The 22,527-nt window shown below is 38.6% G+C and overlaps 3 protein-coding genes across 3 annotated transcripts; 2 read left to right on the forward strand and 1 right to left on the reverse strand.

Moving 5' to 3' along the window:
• Nucleotides 1–355: 355 nt before the first annotated feature.
• Nucleotides 356–10,014, reverse strand: LOC135588241 (single myb histone 4-like). The gene is made up of 6 exons (XM_065080290.1): nucleotides 9,713–10,014; nucleotides 8,476–8,672; nucleotides 7,659–7,743; nucleotides 4,620–4,703; nucleotides 712–994; nucleotides 356–616 (listed from the first exon to the last, which is right to left on the reverse strand). Exons 1-6 carry the CDS (start codon nucleotides 9,860–9,862, stop codon nucleotides 585–587), a joined length of 831 nt encoding a protein of 276 aa, XP_064936362.1. The 5' UTR covers nucleotides 9,863–10,014; the 3' UTR covers nucleotides 356–584.
• Nucleotides 10,015–11,320: 1,306 nt separating this feature from the next.
• On the forward strand, nucleotides 11,321–12,367 carry LOC103996522 (transcription factor HEC3-like). The gene has a single exon (XM_009417438.3). The coding sequence runs from the start codon at nucleotides 11,321–11,323 to the stop codon at nucleotides 12,365–12,367; it is 1,047 nt and encodes a 348-aa protein (XP_009415713.2).
• A 5,528-nt stretch (nucleotides 12,368–17,895) lies between these two features.
• Nucleotides 17,896–22,031, forward strand: LOC135588243 (uncharacterized). The gene is made up of 7 exons (XM_065080291.1): nucleotides 17,896–18,404; nucleotides 18,529–18,614; nucleotides 19,845–19,923; nucleotides 19,996–20,055; nucleotides 21,167–21,291; nucleotides 21,415–21,486; nucleotides 21,721–22,031. The coding sequence occupies exons 1-7, from the start codon at nucleotides 17,958–17,960 to the stop codon at nucleotides 21,821–21,823; spliced, it is 972 nt and encodes a 323-aa protein (XP_064936363.1). The 5' UTR covers nucleotides 17,896–17,957; the 3' UTR covers nucleotides 21,824–22,031.
• The last annotated feature ends 496 nt before the right edge of the window (nucleotides 22,032–22,527 follow it).

Raw genomic sequence — 22,527 nt, forward strand, 5'->3', positions numbered from 1 at the left:
ATACTAGAATAAAATAACACGAGGATGGCACTTTCCTTTAGCTTCAAACGAAATTTTTTTTGACCCGCAATACTTCATGGTAATACTATAATAAAAAATGGATATGGGTTTATATGGAAAGATAAGAAAATATAATTTAAAAGACTTATAGACATTAAAAGTAACTGTATATTAGTAAATTAATTAAAAATATAACTATTTCTAGATTTTATTTAATTGTAACTAATTATATATTTTAATCTCAATAAAAAAAAAAATCTTTTGACCGATCCCTAATGGAGATTTTACTGCCCTGTTATTATTGTTGGGGAAGGCAGTCCCCGTCACACTCCTTGAACTAAAGAAATACCAAAAGTTCACTAAACCACATGTGCGATCAGCTGTTCGTTAACACAAATATCATCTCCTGACAGTAATCAGACCAAACGAGTGATCATATATACACAAATTCCCAACTACTCAAGATTGGGTCTCCTAACCGACGTGGCAGCACAGGGGCATAAAATCCAGGCTTTGCAAAATCTGGTCGAACAAGCCAACGAGGAAGATATCCTAAAGATACCATCGGCTCTCTCTCATGCAGCTCAAGCAATAGTGACAATTTCACCCCGTGCACCTGTAACATCAGGTAACCAATTAAGCATTTAAGGAGAAAAAGATGGACCCTTAGATAAATTAAAGCATAAAGGGATCAGTCATATATCCAATTACATCTCTCAAAAATCTCTTTCGCTAGTAGCAACAGCGAGTCCGTCTCTTCAGCCATCTTTGAGATCTTCTCTGCCTCCTTCACTGCTTCAGAAGCCAAGAATGATTTGGCTTCTGAGTCAGCTATTTTGTAAGCAGCAGTTATTGCTGCTTCCTTCATTGGATCTATGGAGTTTGCCGGCCCAGAGGTCTGAGGTACCCGAGCACGACTTGCAAGTTCTTTTTGTTTCGGGGTTGGAGTTTTTGTTGCAAAGCAGGATTCTTTGAGCCTGTACCCCTTTTGGACCTACATTTTGTGCTTGCATGACATGAAAAGCCAGCTTAATTGCATCTAAAGAACACAATTTTTATGGGTTCATGCAGCAACAATTTTGTTTTCCCACCTTACAACAACATAATTTCTGAGCAAAATAAAAGCAAAAGATGTGCTACAAAAAAAAAAAAACAGATCTATTCTTGGAGACCACCCGATAGCTAATCCATCCACTAAAGAGAACAAAAAGGTCTTAAGCCCGCTGCCTATCTAGAAAGCATGGTCAACAATCTTTGAGGGTGAGTAATAGTCTTCCTAAAAATAGTAACTAATAACTAAGGACCAAAACGAAAAGACTAAAGCTAGTTAACCACGCTACTCTCATGTCCCCTAAACTTTTTCAAACCTCAATGGGGTTACCATAAGGCCCCACACTCTTAATTATTTTCATCTTCTTTAATGCGTCTTTTACTTCATTAGCTCCTATTTTACGAACAAATATATGATTATTAAATTTACCACTATTATTTATCATTAAATCTAAGTCTTATGTGAAATATTCATTAAATAATTTTTTAAAAATTTTGTTTCATCCTTCCTTAATCTTATTATCATTAACAAGTATTATTTGATCTTCATCTTTAATGCATCTAATATTACTAATATCCTTACACTTACTTTCCCAAACCTTAGCAATTCGACATATATCTTTTTTCATCGTCTTTAATACCTAATTTATTACAAAAATTATCATAAGCTTTTTTATCTTGCCATATTAGCCGCTTTTTTAACCTCTTTTAGATCCTTTATATATTTTAATTTTTCTCATATTTATAATTTTGTCAATCTTTAAAACATGATCTTTTAGTAAAAATTGCTTTTTAAACTTCCTCGCACCACCACTAACTCTCTCTTATTGTTACACTTCTATCTTTAGTTTTACTAAGAATCTCCTTTGTTAAACTAATAATCTTATAAGACATTGTATTCCAAATAATATTAATATTATCCTCATCTAAGTTCCAAATTGTCTCTCTTTCCATCTTATTCTTAAAATTGTCTACATTATCATCCTTAAAATTCCACCATCTAGTCCTAGTAATTTTTTATTCTATATTTTCTTCTTCCATTTTCTATAGTAAATATCTAATACCATCAACCTATATTGATTCGTCAAACTTTCGCCAAGTATAACTTTACAATTCTTACAAATAACTTTATCTACCTTTCTAGTGAGAAAAAAGTCTATCTGACTACAATTATGACCACTCTTACAAATAATCAAATGTTCATCTCTTGTCTTAAAGTGAGTATTTACAATTATAAAATCATATGAAGTTGCCAAATCCAAAATCATACACCATATTCATTTCTCTCCCCATAACCCAATCCCCAATGCACCTCTTTATATTCACCATATGTTTTCCCTACATGGCCATTCACATCTTCTTTAATTATAAGTTTTTCGATTGTAGGAATTCCTTAAATGATATCATCTAAGCTTTCACAAAATTCTCTTTTGATTTGATCATCCAATCAGACTTGAGGGGCATAAACACTAATAACATTCAAAACATCTTGTCCTTTCACAAATTTTAGAACTATAATTCTATCTCTAAATCTTTTTACATCTACAACAATGTTCTTAAGATCCTTATTAACAACTATTCCTATACCATTTCCATATTTAACCTTTTTAGTATATCAAATTTTAAATCCAGTACTATCAATCTCTTTAAATTTTTCCTTTCACCCATTTAGTCTCTTATAAGCAAATAATATTTATTCTTTTTCTGTTCATAGTATCTACCAATTCTAATCCCTTTTCTTAAAGTGTTCCTATATTTCAAGATGTAACCTAACCCTCTATTCTTGGACTAGCTTCTTTAATCCTATTGGTACAAAACAATGAGAGAACCCTTGTTTGCTTGGCACCACATCTAGGCGCCGATGTGATGGGCCGCTTCCAAGCAACCTCGTAGCCCACCGTTTGCAATTTGGGAGACCTAAGTGGTGAAAGTGCCTCGCATCACTTTCGGGTGGCGACCTGCCTCTATATTGAAATCAATTAAGCTCCATTTTCATAAGATCGAACAATTTTACGCTAGTTACTAGTGATCTAACGTAACCCTCCACCTTTTTTATCCAGGCTTGGGGTCGGCATTGGCAGTGTTCAAGTGGATTTTAGACTATATCAGATTATTACAAGGAAAAGCTGCCTAAGAACAAAGATCATGGATTTTGCTAAAAATTCAATTTGAATGCTATTGTTGATTTAAGAAAAATGTTAAAATACCATCAATTATCCTCATGAAAAAAATGTGCAACAATTTCTTATCCTAGAACTCCAGTGTCAATTATCATATGACCTTAGGTTCTTTTTTCCATCAAACAAACTATTAAGAATCTATGCAACCCAATTTGAGGCAAATTGTCAAATATTGATCTAATTAGTGTAGTAAAGTTCATTGACAACCATTAGCGTGATTCACCATTAGCGATGATCAAATTATTAGATTACTGATTATCAAACCTAGATATAGCATTTTATACAAGTACTTATCATGAAGTACCAATAATTAATAACTCAAAGCTAATTGTGCCATTAGTGTGCCTAGTTATGAGGCTAGATGCGTACAATATGGTAGTAAGACACAACGTACAAGTACTTGGTGAAAATAATTAAACAAAAATGTAAAAGTGTATGTAACTATAATTCACTTATGTTTAGCTTTATTATCGGAGTTATTAGTGTTATGTATTGTGACATACAATAACCAAAGATCGCGAAAAGGAAATGAAGGAAAACTATAGAGAAATAGAATACCAGCAAGGGAAAAGGAAAATACTGGAAAGATAGAGTGGCACTAAGAAAGCAGACAAAAACAAAATATAAAAGTAACTACATGTCAAAACCAAATTTGTTTGATAACATATTGGCTTTTAATTTTTCTTCAAAAAAAATTATTTTATTGTTTCAGAAATGTAACATGAGCTGTTGCATCATTATTGATCTCACAGTTAGCTTTAAAGAGAAAACTAAATATCTCAGAGGCATGCCTTTTAAGCATCTGTTTTATGGCTGCTGTTCAGTTATGTGCCCCTTGTTGCCACTCATTAGTCAGAAACAGGGGAAGGAATCTAGTTTTATCAGCTGGACTCTGAAATGAACAATTTTATGAGCTGGACCTAGTTTAAGTGCCACACCTAATAAAAGTGGGCTAAGCGTGCAATGTACCCAGATATTGACACCAAGCATCAAGTGCTCGTTGTTGTTTGTCCACCATATATGAATCTGCAACCCCATATGTGGCTACCCTCTTTTGACTAACCACAATTAAATGTCACAAAAATGTTGGACTCTACTCAAAATGCATATAATATGAAAACAAAACAAAGACATGTTTTCTCACTTCAGTTGCCTCAAAAAACAACCATTAGCCCCTTCCTCGATCATAACTCACTGAAATAAATGCAAGGAAGAATCCATATATAAATATTCATTAAATCATATTTGATTTGAAATTTAAAAACATTAAATTCATCACAAGAACCACTTAACTTGCATTGCGAATATAAATGATGATCAAAATAACAGTCAAACTATGATATATAGAACATCAACCAATCAAATGGTGAGATTGCAACAACTGTTTACCTTTTCTATTTTATTTTGTGTAACAAGCCGCCTTAACTTTGAACTAAGCAACCTCCTAAAATTTTGTGGCACCTCATGCCTTTGCTGCATAAAATATCCAATAAGTCAACAGAGTTTTAACAAACATACCAACAGGAAGGAATCAAGGATGGGAATTTACTATTGAAACAATATAACCATAGAAAATTTTCAACAACAAGGTGTTGCACCAAGTGCAGTTCTACAACCAGCACTGATCAGATACCAGTGCAAATACTTACCCTGTATATCACCAAGAAACTAATTACGTGAGTGAAGTGATGAAAATCAAAGTGCCCATAGGATTGTTGGGTCAAGAATACAAGATATATTTGTGAGTACTGTGCTTTGAACAAAAAAGAACTACCTGTCATATGAAGTCTACAACACATGAAGATGAAATAAAATGAGTAATATAGCAAGGCACCCTAATCATAATATGTAAGCGCAGATACAAATAGACAACATAAGTTCCCTTCCAATCTTTAAACTTTCAAAACTTGAATATATCGGTTTATTTATTCTACAGCATACAGTAAGTTGATCGTAACAAGTATTTTCTTAATAGATTGCAAAGAAAAATATAATAAATGCAAATGCTATTCTAGTATGTTTGTCTTCCAGATCGGATGCATCTTAAGTTGACACATAGTAATTGTGGCAGAACAAACATTTCTAAGTTGTCTATTGCAGGCCCCACATCTGATATTTATATGATTACTGTGAGAGATATAAGATCATCTGTAACAAACATTTTAAAGACTTGCAATTATAGGAATAACTACCCGTACATCTCATGCAGTTATATGATAAAGTTTTAAATTCAGTATCATGGTCAATATGTTTGTCTTGGTCATCCTTATCACAAAAATGTTGGTCCAAACACATTGATATACTCCATAAGTAGAAGTTAATATATGGTTTCCCATTCTCCCACTAACTATTTACTTAATTTTTTTCCTTTCAAGGAAAACGAAAAGGGTAGATGAAATAGAGCTGAATTACGCTAGGGCACATGGAGAATCCAAATTGGAGATGAACACCTGTAAACATGATAACTAACATTTAAAACCCTAGAAATCAAATTTTGGGAAATTTGATGACCCTTTTTGTATGTTTAAAAAATATGTGATCGTGCAAAAGGCATATATGCATTAAACCAAGGTCTGCAATACCGAATGATACCCGCCCGTACCGGGCGGTACATAACGGTCCGTCAGTAGATACGGGCGGTACATACCCATACCAGGCAGTACATACCGATCCGTCAACAATATAGATCGATACACGGACCGCTCGCTACCGAGCAGTACCGTCAATTGTGGCATTATCGTCGTCGATTGAAGCTTTATCGTTGACGGTGAAGCTTTATCGTCGACGATGACTGAGGGAGAAGAAAGAAGAGGGAGAAGGGGAAGAAAGAAATAGCAAAAAAAAGGGAGAACCTAGATATTGTCGCTCTCCGCTCGTCTGTCAGCGACTTCTCATCCGCGCACGGGAGAAGAGGCATCGGCGTCACGGGGCGGAGAGAGGTGAAGATTTTTTTTTTCTTCTCTTCTCAAGCGATGTTGCCTGTAAATTTTTTTTTTTTAATCTGCGACGTCACCCGAGAAAGGAGGCGATGTCGCAATTTTTTTTTTAATCTACGGCGTCGCCTAAGCAATGTCACCCAAGAAGGGAGGCGATGTCGCCTCGGGCGACGCCGCATTTTTTTTAATCTGCGACGTCGCCCAAGAAGGGAGGCAACGTCGTTTTTTTTTTTTTATCTACAACATCACCCGAGAAGAGAGGCGACATCGCCCCACATATAGGTAAACTGAGTGGCATGGTATGCAATTTCGAATGGTACCGCCTGATATCGGCGATACGTACCGGTTCGACGGCATACCGATACACGGACCGCCCGCTACTGGACGGACCGTGCTACAGTGCTACAATAAGAGGAAATAGCTCAGTAAGCCCTGGTGTACCATTCGGTACGCCCTAGTGTACCGCTCGATACGTTGGTACCGTACCGTACCGAGCCAACCTTGAAACACCGATACGGTACGGTATTGCATACCTTACTGGGTGGTTTACCTATATATATACATACATATATAATTTATAATTTTATATATATATACCGAGCGGTATACCGAAACAAACCGCTCAGTATACAGTACGAAATTTCAATCCTTGCATTAAACTTTGTTAAAGACGATTTCAATTAAAGATGTGGTCTAAAAGACACGGCTAATGTGATGCTGTTATGAAATTCATTGCATAAATATCATGGCAAACCTAACAAACTCCAAAGCAAAGTTCGTAATTTTGTACCGAACCGGAGTTTCGAGCTTTGCTTGATATGATACGATACGGGCGTACCGAGCGGTACGCCAAGGTATACCTCTCGGTATATATATATATATATAATAAAAGGAGGCGTATGCTGCCTCGGTGACGTTGCCTCCTTTTTCTTCTCATCTGCGACGTTCGACAAAGACGTCGAAGGCCACAGACGTCTCCGGCATTCACCATGTTCTTGCAGTCTTCTCCTCATTTGCGGAGTTCGGTGAAGACATCGAAGGTCACAGACGTCTTCGGCCTTCGGCGAAAAACGTGGTGAAGAAGAAGCCGAGTTATCGCCTCTCCGTTACCTCCTGGATCGGGATCGTTGAGGGAGGGAGGCGCCGGGTTGGAAAGCGTCGAGGTTCTCCTGATTCTCCCTCTTCTTCGAGTGCCTTCTCCCTCTTCTCCCTTGACGCTTCTTCTTCCCTCGCCGCAACCAAGTTGATACCACCCAGTAGCGAGCAATCCGCGTACCGATCTACTAGCAGACCGGTATGTACCGCCCGATATGGGCAGTATCATTCGAAATTAAAATCCTTGCTCCAGAGATTATCACACAAATATCTGAAATTATGACTGAAATAAGGTGGTGCATGGATCTTCAATACTTCCAAAGCAAAAGGAACAAAACATCATGGATGATACTTTGACTAATATGACAATGATGGATTACAACTACAAAGGACAAACCTCTATGAAACTACAAATAGCACCAATTTCTGATCCATTGGATTCTTTCATCGATGCAAGTGCCTCAATTATCATGGTAGCATACCTGATATACAAAAATTGCATCACAACGTAAGAACAAATACTTCCATGCCACATACAAAGTGCTGAAGATCACTAATGCATGCATAATCACAATTTAAAACGACAATACTTGATGGCTGGAAGTCATCTTAAATACAGAAAAAAGAGGAAACATCAGAACTATATAGAAGCTATAACAGACTGATTACATCCAGACAATCAGAAAATAAAGAAGCTATAACAATATAGTTTCTCCACCATCAGATATTAGTTGCAAAATCAGTTCACGGCTACAGAATACATTACATCTAAAGAAGGAAAAATAAAAAAGGAAAAGAAGAACACAAACAAACACTCATTGTCTCCATAGTGGGGAATTTTGATACAGTAGCATTCAGGCATACATAAGGTGTCTATATCTCAAATGTAATAAGAAATTCACATTGCAGCACCATCATGACTAGTTGGTATTGTAGCATCTGAAATCCTATCACAACTGTGACTATCTTCCTGTTATAAGTGACATACTAATTCAAAAAGACCAAAAAAATGCATCTTCCAAGTTGGCCTATGAATTCATAAAATTAACTCATGATTCATCTTCTAATTTGTAGCAAAGTGCAAACCTCATACTTCCAAAAGATACTGTCTTGTTATAATTAAAGCAATAATTTTGATGTCATCCTTGTTTAGTTCCAGGAAGAGAACACTGGATCAAAATGAAAAAGAAAAAGTCAAATAGAAGATTATCCACCTAGGAGGAGTTTTTGACTCTTGTAAGCTTTTTGTAGGATCTGCAATTACAGGTGCTGCATCATTATGTGGGGCAGAGACAACAAGGCTCTTAGAGCTAGAAAGTGGAATGGCTGGAAGACTCTTTGCCTTTAGTGTCCTTATCTTTTCCCTGGAACCATGGCCACCAGCACTAATGCTCATATTCCTCCATTTGTCCTGAATGTGTTAAGTTAATTAATTGAATAACAACAACATAATCAACATAAGCAGGAAAACAGGCAGAAAAGCTGTGGCAGAAACTAAGGAAAATGTGGTTATCTAAATGAAACTTAGGAGGTAAACTAAACATTATCGTGAAGAAGAGGAATTCCCCTGGTAATATGCAATGGGTAGTACTAATTAAGGATAAAAATGAAGAAACAAAATCAAACATAGATTAGATATGTCCAAAAGGGACCTAACGCGTTGGGAAGGCAAGGTGAGCCAATTTTGATTAAAGCTAATAGTACATGCCTTGGAAGGTGAGGAAGACTTGATGAGAAAAAATGGTGAATCACTTTGTGCCTCTTGAATCGTCTAATAATAATGCTTTAAAGGGAGCTCAATGGCCAGAAAGCATCCATTCATCTGAACTCAATAATTGGGGAAAGCAGCATCTTATTGTCAGTCTTTGAAAGCAATATAACTAGAAATAACTTTCTAGATCTAGAACTATCCAAAACCAAATTCAGAACTACACATGGATCGATAAAAAAATGTGGAGACCTAAAATCGATCACTTGATCAGAACTTCAAAGCCACATGTATTTCCACCAACCTCACTAGAAAAAATCCTAGTTGCAGTATTTAAAGGCAATATCCATTACAGATGCAAACATATACCCCTGGCATTGGATTGTAGAAAAGAATGCAATAACATGACTGAAATGTTGGTTTGTGAACCTTTTCGCTCCTGGTAAGCATATGAAAAAGAAAACAACTTGATTCATGTAGTGATGCGAAGAAGAAACAGTTACCAACTTAATCCTCCCTCCCAACTCTTTCGTAGCTATATCTCAACTTCAGCATTACCACTATCAAATTCCACTTCCAAAACGAGAAAAGGTGAAAAAAAGGAATCGTAAACAACACCGATTCCTCAAATGGTCTCTACCAAGAAACCGACAGACGACGAAAGAAAAAAGCTAACTAAAGCGCACAACCCTAAACGACTGAGACGGTGCTGGACTAGAAGGGGGGGGGAGAGGGGGGAGGACCTTGAGATCGATGTTCGAGCGGGTGGCGAGACAGCGGCTGAACTCGGGGTCCTTCTGGATGGTCCGCCATTTCCCGGCGCCGTGCTTTTCCACCCCCGCGCGCAGCGCCTCCTCCTCCTCCGCTGTCCACTTCTGCTTCGGAGCTCCCATCGCGTCGCCTCCTCCTCTTGCTTCCTCTTCCTCCTCCTCCTCTTGCTTCCTCTCCTCACAACTCTATTCCCCCGCTCCTCGCTTCTTCCTCTTTCTGTCTGCGAATCAAACCCCAATTCTTCCTCTTCTCCTCCTCGAAACGAAACAGAGGAAAGAAGCAGCGTTTAGTTATTATGCTATTTTAATACCAATTATAATTACTGAACCTTTTTAAAACGGCGGGACCCACCGTAGCCAGACGAAATATAATTGGACGAAAGGTACGCGTCCTGTTTTTCGACGGCAACACTCCACATAGAACAGCGTCTTATCATTGGAGTTCAATGCGGGTCCCACAAAGCTTCGCCATCTTAGCCCCATTGGCAAAGAGTCCGTCTCCTGGCTGGTGCCTTGGAGCGATACAGGTTGTTATCTGAACCCTGTGGAGTCGGCGGGGCTCGTGCAAATGGACGACCGAGATCTGAGGAAAGCAACAACAGACCGGTGGGTCCGATTCCGTAGATTGATGCCAGGTGGAATCCGTTTCATCGGACGGTTTGATAGGAGAATTGCACATTTCTTATCAAAGACGAATCGGAGCGGATCCTTGATATCAACGCAAGTCTATATGTGAGGTCTCATCTTCCCCCCAACACCTGTTTGTTGATTTATCCCTCCATCTTCTTCTCACCGTTGCGGCCGAAGCTCCAGTAATAGTCTGCTCTGTTTTCCTGAAAGCAGCTGCTTTGTTTGTAATTCTTAGCAGTAACCACATAGTTTCTTGTCATGGTTTGATGATATTGCTCTGGAGAAACTTTCAGCTCCATGCAGATGATCCTGTCAAAGAATGGTCTCAAACCTAAATCAACTGAAGATTATAACTCCCCTGTTTTGCTTACAGTCAAACTCCAATGAGGCCCAAAAACCAACATAGAACAAAGAAAACTGTGTCTTTTGAACTGCAGCAAAGCCTTTAAACAAGAGAACACCTCTATAGTACTCCTACTGACGACCAGCTCTGTGCTATTCTCTAGAAGATTACTTTATAGCAGCCGGGCATATAACAGACAGAATAAACCTTCATCATGCCTGCCCAAAAATAGAGAGAACACTAGTGTTCCATATACAGCTTCTTCTTCATCTCTGCGCTTCTGCTTCTTCTGGTGAGCATGTGACTGTGGTTTGAATGCCTTGTCTACTAGTTTATAATCAGCAAGCTTTTCTTTGCCATCTATGATGTTAGCAGCAGTGAATGTCTTCAACAGTGTCGAATGATACCATGGAATGATTACATTCAGTCTTTGGCAACAATCTTTTAGCTTCTGAACAACTGGATCTGCAGAAGGTATGGCTCGTATCTACGTCATGTTTCTCTAGTTTGATAGAGATTTCACTTTTTGATTCGACACATAAATGGATTTTTGGAACTAATTTATATACACTTGATGATTCTGATATTTGCATCACGAAGAGCACATCATGGATAACTTGAGTTGGGAGAATCCGGTGGCTATCAGAACTAAGGTTTCTCTATGGAGCAATCACCATGACAATATCACAGACTCCAGTGAAGGCTACAACACCAGCTTCAAGGAGAAGTTGGAGCTCAACGAAGCTCTGCTCAGCTCAAGCTTAGAGCTACAGAGAATTCTGGCAGCACTCCAAACGAGTTCAAGTTTGGATAGAATCAGTGAGAGGGTGGAAATCTCTACTCCTAGTTTGGGTCTGCGTCTGCTGCAGAATCCAGTTGATTCTGTTCTCATGAGACCTGTAGTGGGTACTACTTTGTGGGAAGCTGCTTCTTCTCCACCCATTGGAGCATCTGAAGAGCTACATGTCATCAGCAACACTTTTGATGCCCAGGATGACCTTTCGGCTATCTTTTCCAGCTGCAAAAATGGTAATGGATCTTTGGATAGCCATCAAGCAAGTGTGACTTCACATTGTTCTTCAAGGAAACCAAGTAGCAAGAGAAAATTCGACGAGTTCACGAGAATAGGAGAGAACTACTACATCCGCAGTCTCCTTGAATCGAATTCTTCCAGTAAAGAGGGAGGTTTTCAGATTAGCTTCACGAGGGGACAGAAGCTGGGATTCGTGCAGGAAGGCGACTATGAGATTGACAACGAGGCCATCGCGCAAGTGAAGGAGATGATCTACAGGGCTGCAGCTCTTAGGCCGGTGAGTCTGGTGGCGGAGGAGGCGGTGGAGAAGCCAAAAAGGAAGAATGTGAGGATATCAAGCGACCCACAGACTGTTGCTGCAAGGCAGAGGAGGGAAAGGATCAGTGAGAAGCTAAGGGTTCTGCAAAGGCTGGTGCCAGGAGGCAGCAAAATGGACACTGCATCAATGCTCGATGAGGCTGCCAACTATGTCAAGTTCCTCAAGTCGCAGGTCATGGCCTTGGAAGCCATAGATAACAGCTGGTATGATCCAGTTAGCAGTACCACAGCAGCACGCACCCTTTCCACTGCATCTGAACCAGGCTTTTCCCATGCAACCTTTCTCCTCCACCCAAAACCCTAAACGCATGCATCGAAAAGGTGAGGCAAAATTAAGCCCTTAAAGACCCACAGTTCAAATCATTGTCTTCATCATTAGCTTGGGGTTTAGGGCTCATGAACTCATTCCTTTTTCCCATTTACGTGTGCTTTTCCCAACAAAAATCTTAAAACTAAATAACCTTCTGATCATTCAAGCGGCAGTGTTATATATGTTAGACAGCTTTTTCCAAATCGGCATGACTTCTTTTGATGCTCATAAAGCAGTCTGAGTCCAAAACACATCGTCATCATCTCCTTCATCATTAGCTTTTAAGTCTTAGCCTAAAGTCTCTTTTCTTTCACTGGCCTTTCCCATGCAAACCCTAAAGCAAGTTATCGTGCAGTCATGAGTGCTTGCTTTCTGCTTTTTAGGGAGCATGACTGTATGCTTTAAGCCCAGCTCTTCTGCTGCATGAAGGGTTCAGGAATCATGACACCTATGATTAAGAGCCCAAGGGTACCTTGATATGTGATCACCACTTCAACCCCACTCTTTTTCTTGGGTTGCTCAACCTTGTGCCTCTTAGCTTTCCTCGGAATCCCAGACCTTAAAGCTTTGGAGCACAGTGGCAGAGACATTCCCTCAGGGCATGTGGCACAGAGGAGTGTCCCCTTTAATTCGAGCAAGCGTGCCCTTGAGAAGGCCACCCAGATACTGGCAAGCACATGGTGGGGAAGAACAAGCACATGCCTTTGCAGTCATCCCTACCCCAAGTAGCTTTCTCTTCCCCATTCTCTGTCACTGTGCAAGTCCAGTGGTGAACAAAGAATGCGAGTGAAACAAAATGTGATGTGTAGATTGATGGCTACTTGGATTGTCCAATCGAAGTGAGCTCTCTTTTCACTCATAGTTTTGTATTTCCGAGAGTAATTTAATGTGCTGAAAATTAAAATGAGCCCAATTTGTCCTCAGTATTCTTCATAGCTTAATTATGCTAGAAACCAAATTTGGTGAAGAATTCTCTTCCTAAGAGAGACTTGCACAGTATTTCAGGTTATTTTCTCCAACATATAGTGCTTCTTATAAAGTTTGTCATTATATTTTCCTCCCTAAATTCATGATTAATATAGTAAACATCAAAAGTATGCAATAAATAACAAATATTAGAAACAATATTCAGATAGACCAATTTGGTGCAGTGGCCCTTTTGATGCCTCCATCTTTGCCACTTGAAGCCCTTCCTACTGCTGCTACTAGTTTGCTTGACTGCAGTATCAGAACATAGAATTGACTCACCCTAACAGTAAAGGCATCAATTAAAGATAACATAAATGCCAATTCATTCTCCACAGCTGCTATGCAATATGAGAAAATAAAATGGATCAGCTTGGTAGAATAGAGAAGGCAATGCTTCTAACATCAGTGTCAGGATCTCTGCATGTTAGCAGTAGGGCAAATCAGAGGAGCATACCTTCAGTTTTCTTCTATTTAGTTTCATTTTGCAGGTGATGGTGTTGTATGCTACACCATACAGTATATCTTCCACTTGGTATTAAATGTGGCAATATAATCTTTATTTGTGAGCAATTGTTCATTGGGCACCCTCAATCTAAGGTATGAGTCTCAGCTATGTACTACAAGAACATCTGGTTAATGCCTAAATAAATTAATTCTCCTACTTGCTATTCTTCAGTAATGAGGTTCTATTTGCAGTTAAAGACTAGACTTCTTCTTCTGCAGCACTTGTTTGAATATACTAAATTAGTGGACACCCAAATCATCCCTGAGGATGTAATCAAGTCCTCCAACCTAAAATGTTACATCAGAATTTATTTTAATCCATCCCTTCAGTGATTTTTCTCATTGATTAATAATAAGATTAGGTTTCTAGCATTCTTACAGAGGCATTTTGGTAAATAACCATAACATATATTATTATTAGTTATATAATAGAAAAAAAATGGTAAGTAATAGACAAGGGCATTGTTGGTAAATAAATAACCAAAGCCACGAGACCCACGCGGGCTACCAGCGAAGGAAAGCTGTCGAGGGCCGCGGCGCCAGCTGTCGTATCGGGTCGGATCTCTGGCTCATATTACCCGCTCCGCACAATTGGCTATAAATATTCCCTTTCTGTTTCGTACCATCGACGCTTGTTCGACTCGTCTTCCCTTCGAGAGCTCTCCAAGAGGTTGCAATGGCGGCCTTCGGAGCCAAATCCCTCGCGACCTGCCTGGTTGCTGCGGCTTTCCTCGCCTACGGAGTGGCCGCCGCCGATGCTCCGGCCCCCAGCCCCACCTCCGCGGCCGGCGCACTCTCCCCGTCGCTTGCCGTCGTCGTGCTCGCCTCCTCGGTCGTCGCCCTCTTCGGTTCCCTCCGCCACTGAGCGTGCTCGACTCCAGCCTGGGGTATCTTGTATCGATGCTTTCAGAGGATTTGTCGGGGAGGGATTTGGGTCGTCTTTAGGGCTTTTCTCCTGATAATAATCATGATGATGATGCTTGATGGGTGTATACATATTATGGATCGTAGGATGAGTCGATAGATATTGTGATCGATGTTCTATTGATTGTTCTGTTATTTTCCCCTTATTTCTGCTGATTAATCGATCCGTCACTGTTTGCTTCCGATGGCTACAATGCTAATCTTTTATTCTTTGTGAATTAAAATGATCTAAACTGAGGGTTTCTTGATGGTCAATCATGCATCAATCCAGGAGGACCGATGAGCGAAGCAGCCAATCCAACTCCTCAGTTTCAATTGTCGGTATCTGCATCTGATGGCAAAGCTTGACACCCGTCTGACCAACATTGCATGTGGTGGTGACCAATATTTTTATATTTCTCAAAATATGTTTTTTATTTATTATAATTTTTAAAATATTTTCGACAAGATAACTGACGCACGTCATACAATTCTCCTTAGTTACTAATTGTTTTTGTTTCTAAACTAATAAAAATATATATTTGAAATCATATTTTTATGTTGATTGTTGCATTGGCTTGGAGCCTAGGAATTGACATGTCGATTTAGTGTTTGACAGATGGTCATGAGTGTCGATAATCATCCACGCGTCAATTTTGGTATCAAACCTAACAAAGACTAAATATAAAATCATGAAGCAATGCAAGAACACCTCATCAATTAAAAATTAGGTATCAGCTAAAGTCGCACTTGTTCCAGCTCACACGTAATATGTCATAATTGTATCGGGTTAATTATATATTATATTAACTCATATGATTAGACTTAAGTTTTACCTAAGTGATTTTGTTGATGTCGATCCAAACATCAACGATGAAGAAGAAGAGGAGATAGAGCATTGTGGCATCTATGTCGGCACCAGAGAAGGAAGAGGAGGGAGGTGAGCTATCTATGTCGGCACCAAAGGAGGAAGAAGAGGGAGGTGAGGCATCTGCATCGGTGTCGCACTGCTCTACCTTCTCTTCGTTCTAGTTGACCACCTCATTGTTCGGTGCAACACTGCACTACCTCCTCTACGTTGATACCGCATCACTTTGCCACTTCTTTGTTTTTACTAACCATCACATCGTTGGAAGAAGAAGAGAAGACAAAGTAGTGCAACGTCGACGCAGATGCCTCACTTGCCTCATCTTCCTCGTTTGGCATCGCACGGCTCTGTCTTCTCTTCATTCTCATCGATCACATCATCATTCGATGTGACGCGACACTATCTCCTTTATGTCGACACAACATCGCTCTGTCTCTTTTTTCATTCTCACCGACCACCACATCTCTGGAAGAGGAAAAGGAGGTAGATGCCGACGCAGATGCTTCACCGCTCTACCTCCTCTTCTTTCTTGTTATCGATATTCGAATCAACATTGACAAGGTTGATCACCGTATCATTTTCGTTGACCACCGCTATAACAATCACCCACAACTCCACCATCCGCTATCATCATTGAAATTATCTTTTCCCCATCACTTTCGTATCTTTCATGTACATACTATCATGTGCTGTATCTACTATTGATAAAGTCGATGACATTAGAGTAAATGAGTTTAAATATTTTACTTTCATAATTATAAATTTTTTAATATAAATTATTTAAGTCTATATATCGGGATACTATCTAACTATAGGTGATAATCTATAATTAGCCATAATCTTATCCCATGCAGCTCACACAATTTTACCATGATAACCTACATTGAAATGTTGTCACGCAACAATTGGGCTCCATTATTTTTAGAACACAAGGTACGTAGGTCGACAACTAAGACATCAATTGCTTATACTTGTTTTGTTTCCTTTGGTAGGTTTCTGTGCGTGACCATGACATCCAATTTCTCTCATTTGAAGTAGAAGATACAGCCTATTAGAGAACACCGAAAGAGAAATTTTGGCTCTCGTTTGATGTCAAATTAGATGGCTTTGTCCGAACTGCAATAAATAATAAATAGAAGAAAGATGAACTACCGACTGAAGAAGACATCTTACCAAACCATTTCTTTTATCTTTGCTTCTCCGATAGCACATGTTTAGGTAGAGGCAGGTATTTACATCATCTAACCAAACCAATATCCTCATGACTAATTGACTGCAATCACTCCTCATGTCATTATTAGTTCAAGTTCATGCTATGCTATGCTATGCTCTTAACATATTAAGTGTACTTAGTCATCGAATAAGTCATTGTTATTAATAATGATCATCATTGCTCGTGATCGAAGGAACCGTTGATCATGAGAGGACGGAGGAGAGGAGCACATGTTACATGTTTTTATTATTGTTACCTCGTGCGAGGGTCACAAGCAAGACATGTTGTGACTACGTCAATAAGATCAGCGAAAGAAGGAGAAAAAAAAATGATCTTTTCAGATGACTAGGGGTGTTGTTTTGAAAATTTTCAAAATACAGATGCTCTATTTTTTTAAAAAAAAATTTTTAGAGGATGAAATTCGATTTGTCGACGTGGTTGACCTTCTCCGAAATTATCGGATGAGACTTAATGCATTCAAATTAATAAGTAGGTCCAATACATAATTATTTATTTAAAATAATATACTTATGTAATTAATTTTTGATATAATATATATATATATATATATATATATATATATATATATATATATGTTTCCAAATTTTAAAATCATGTCCTCGTTAGGAAAAAAAAATCACTAACATGTAACCATGATTATCACTTGTTAGTTTGAATCAAAATTATTAAGAAGATCTTGCCATCATAACATAGCGTTTGAAGGATAACCTGTCAATCATATAATGATAGTTAATTAATGAAAATTAATTGCATATATATATATATATATATATATATATATATAGGTTGGGTCGGATCCGGTGTTCGGATCCGACCCATTATCATTTGGATCAGATGAAGCATATGTTATAATTCATGATTCGACCCGATTGAATTCGGACTTGGCTTTCCTTTACCCTACAAAGCAATGCAAGACTTCGATGGACTCACTTCTTCGACTTGATCTGACCTGACCCACTAATTACATCGGTCTGGTTTGAGTCCTAATCTAATTGAGGTCAGATCGAGTTCCGATCGTTATTTAATCGATTACGATCGATATCTAATTATACGAGAGGACGACGCTTATCGCAAACCACGGCCGTAGCTGCTGTTGCTGCCGCTCCATGTTGCAGCTCATTTCGCTCCATCCGCCACCTGTTGGCGCCGCTACCTGCCTCCCTCCGCGCGCTTCCTCCTCCTCCTCTCTTCCTATTCTCCACCTCTCGTCCTCTGATCGTGGACGACAACCCCGATTCCCCGCCATCGCTACCAAGGCTAAACCAAATAGGCGCGCCAAAACCCTACTAGAACCCCAAGAGGTCTCCGAGATCAGGGATGAAGACGACGTCGAAGACGAAGGAGGAGGAGTTGATGCTTTCCCTTTTGGTGATGGGTTTACGGCGGAAGAGGGAGGAGGTGGAGAAGAAAATAGCGAGGGAGACGAGGACGGGGTCTTGAATTCGTCGGGTGGGTACGGAGGAAGAGGCGACGGGAAGGATTACGACAAAGACCCCGAGCTGGCGGAGATCCTCGCCAGCTGCTTCGATGACCCCCAGAAGGCCCAATCTCGAGTAACACTCACATCTTTCTCTTACTCTCGTCTTTGTTTCCCCTTCTTGTTGGATTTAGGGTTACATAAGTTTAAGAATAAGATCAAAAATCTCTTCGATTTTGGATTATCTATAATGTTGTTAGGTTGAGGAGAGGATAAGGAGGAAGAGGGATAAGATACTGCACACCAAGACCGGCTCTGCTACGCCCATGAAAGTCACATTCAACAAGTAAGCCTCTGCCTTGCTTCCCATTCACGGGGAATGATGCTATGGTTTTTGGCCCGAGACATTTATGTATCTGTGGTTTCAGGGGTGATTTTATTCATGTGGTATCTAAACATTATTGCCTCTTCCTGGACTGTTTCAAACTGTTTTATTACATAGCTGAATCAAGCAAGGTTTAGAGATTAATATGCATAAAAAGTGTATGTATCTGTACTTGTCTATTATTACGAGATCTTTCGTAGTATCATGGAAACTTCCCCCCTTATTATACTTACTGGTAGCATTTTTTTGCCAACAACTCAGAATGTAGACACCCTCTATCTAACAAAATCACCAAGATCAGGACAAAGAGAAAATCAACATTATATATCATAATCAATAGAAAAGTACAAGCAACTACAACAGATTTGCTCCATCTAAGTGTTTTGCCACATTGAGATGGAAAGCAGATTTCACTACAGAATTGTCATTCAGTTCAACTTCTTTTTGAAAGATCCATTAGTATCTCCTCCAACGATTCTTGATTCCAAAGAACAGTCCGATTAGATTGGGAGGTCTTGCTTACTCTGACAGTGATTGCAACATCTTCTTTTCGTTATATTGAGGCATTCAAGATTTGAGCAGGACTAGCATAACCTCACTCCATGATTCCTTACGCTACAGCTGCAAAATGATGAATATTTGAATCTAGGTTTTACCCACCTTTATGCAAAACAAATTCACCAAACCCATCTAGATACATTTGCTCCAAATTACCTTGGTTGACAGCTCGGTATAGAAGCAACATAGCGCCCATCAGTTGCAGATTCAAAATATCTAATCTCTGCAGCAGCAATCCTGATAATATCAGCAACCAAACATTGATCATCATAAGCAAACTTGTAATCCGATTTTCCTTGATCCAAAACTGCAGATCGACAAGGTTTTAAATTGCTACTGTGCAAGCTAAGTACCATAGTTGATTGATAATGCAAAAAGGATTGACCCTGTTACATCATAGCCTGATAGACCTCAGTACAAGACATTCTGCTTAGAACTATCATATGCCCAAAATTATGAACTGAAGTGCTTGCTGGAGATTTTAGAAACTTTATTTTTTCTTGACCATATTGCTTCATTATGTTGCTCTTCTGTTTGCATCTTACATGACATCACATAATCCCCTCTTATCCTACAATTCCATGTCGTGATTCTCAGTCTGATAATCTATTTATTGTGGTTGGTATATGCCAGGTTTCACTATTCAAACTCCTATATATGGTTTGAATTCTACAATGCTCCATTAGCAAAAGACATAACTTTAATCTGCGATGTAAGTGTAATGTCTGAGGCTTCTTTAACCTCTTGTTATTTCTCAGCTTTAGCTTATTCATTCTTTGCACAGACTATTCGGTCTTGGCATATAGTTGGCCGCCTTGGTGGGTGCAACTCGATGAACATGCAGGTAGATGTTTGAACAAATGTACAGATATGCTTATTTACATGCATTTCTAGTTCTTGAGTATCATGAAAAGATTTGATGATTCATGCCAAACAAATAATGTAATGAAGTTAAAAGTGTGTGTGCTTGACAAGTATGCAGTACTTTCATGCTTATCTTATTGCTTTTTTGTAGTAGGTGATTATAACACCAGGAACTTGACAGTTGAAGAGAGATGTTCAAACTCAGTAAATATTGAGACTTGTCTTCACTGCTTCTGATGATTTCTATGTAAGCCTATACTAGGAAAGTAGTTCTATGCCCCTGATTTTCCCAAAAGTTCTAATGCCTGAGTGTCTTGTAATTTATTGATGGTGTCTTCTAATAAGGAATAATATAGATTCAGCTTCTTATTTCCAATGAACAATCAAGTTTGAAACACAAAAAGGAAAAAGGCATTTTTTTATCTCATCACCAAGCTGAACTTAGAGTCTCATATAAGACCAACAGTGTTAAATTTTTCTTTGTCCATGTCATGATGTAGTTTTTATAGTCTGTTAAGAAATGAAAAAGCCAAGCATCATGTTAACACCATGGCGCATGGAGTTATAGTCACCGTAACCAAAATTATGAAAGTTCATATATGTCCGATGTAGACTATGTTGACATTTGAAACCTCACATTATAGCAGCAACTAAGACATAAAGATAGTGTCAGTGAAGTTTTGCTCTCTGTTACTTTAAGTTCATGAACTTGTCTAAGTCTTACTAATCTGATTCATGGAGATGTAGCTTAGCACATAAATGTGCACAGTTATATTGATGATGATTTGGTCATGTCGTAATTATACGAAAGGAAGAAAAATGAACCATTCAACTGCTCCAGAATTTAACTAGTCAAGGTGCCATTATAGCAGCTAAACATCGAAAAGCTACCTAAATATGGAGTGATTCAGTAACTTGAGGTTTAGGAACATAAGTTTGATATGTGAAAGAAGAAAACAGGTTGTTCTTATAATACAGAGCCACACAGGCATAAACTGTTTTATGTTATTTAAAATCATTGTTGGTTATTGCATTTTCATTATATGGGCTAAATTTATTATAGCATCATTTTTGTTTTCCATTATATGCAGTTATCACAAGCACCTCTTGAGAGTAAAAGACCAAGTTATGATGCTATTCAAGGAGCAAACATTACCCCAACAACATTTTATAACATTGGGGATCTCGAGATCCAAGACAATTTAGCACGGATATGGTAAAGCTCATTGATATCTTTGCTATTTTCTTCAAGTTCTAGAAAATCCTTCTCAGCTAAATTCTGCAATGTTCCCACAGAATCATAACTAGGTTTTCGCTTATTTTGCTATGATATTCACAGGGTAGATATCGGTACAAGTGAACCATTACTTCTGGATGTACTAATTAACGCGTTGACCTGCATAAGCTCAGAGTAAGCTCCGTGGATCTCTATTTTCTTCCACTCTATATGTGTGAAGCATTTAAGAAGCTTTGTACTAGTTCTCTTTTCTGTCATACGTGATATTTATGTTCTGTTAATACTGTTCCATCCATCGATTTCACTGCCATTTTTTTCCTAAGCATGTTAAAACCCCATCTTTGCAAATTTCATGATTGTCGAATGCATCTTTCACCAAAATTGACATCCGTATTCATTCTTGGCCAGTTATGTCGGGATCAAACAGGTGGTCTTTGGAGGTTCAAATTTTGAGAATTGGAAGGAGAACTTGACATCAGAGGATGCCGGTTACAGCATCCACAAGATCTGACTTGCGTTCAATGGAGGTGATTGGCCATGAAATATTTTTATAATATAGATACTTTGTTGTTGTTTGAATGACAAACATATAATCCTGTGATCGGAGGTCCTTCAGACTAAAAAAGAGGAGTACAGTTTCTGTCTACAGCACATTTATCAGCCACATCTCTTGCTTAGTGATTGATAAACTGTGTGAAAAAGCATTTGTAATTGTTTCAGCTTTGTGTCTTTGTTGTGATGTGTGGTCTAGAAAAATGAGATGTGGATATATATACATGTCATCGTCTCGCATACCTATTCAAACTGGTCATCAACCAACACATAAGATTGATTAGCCTTGCCTATTTCAGTTTTGGAATTATGGTTCTGATTGTTGGTCTAAGTTTCAGAATTATGGTACTGATATTGTCAAATTTGGAATCGATTTTGGTTTTAATTATATTTCAAACGATTGGTTTTGGATTCAACTGTTTTGATTGATGAAAAAAATAATAAATTACTCTGTCAACATACAAATTCAAGTCATTAGTTCGTAAATATAAAGTAATCAGTTTGGAACCTTTCAAATTCTTGGAATCAGAATCGAACCGTATGATGTCGATTCTGGTTTGATTTGGTACTGTTAAATCGTTCGATTCCAGTTTCAATCATTGTGGGTCCTTTCGATAACTCTTTTGCAATAGACTGGTAGCCTAAGGGAGAGAATCATTAACT

Source organism: Musa acuminata, chromosome BXJ1-8 (assembly GCF_036884655.1).
Source record: "Musa acuminata AAA Group cultivar baxijiao chromosome BXJ1-8, Cavendish_Baxijiao_AAA, whole genome shotgun sequence".
Taxonomy (NCBI): Eukaryota; Viridiplantae; Streptophyta; class Magnoliopsida; order Zingiberales; family Musaceae; genus Musa; species Musa acuminata.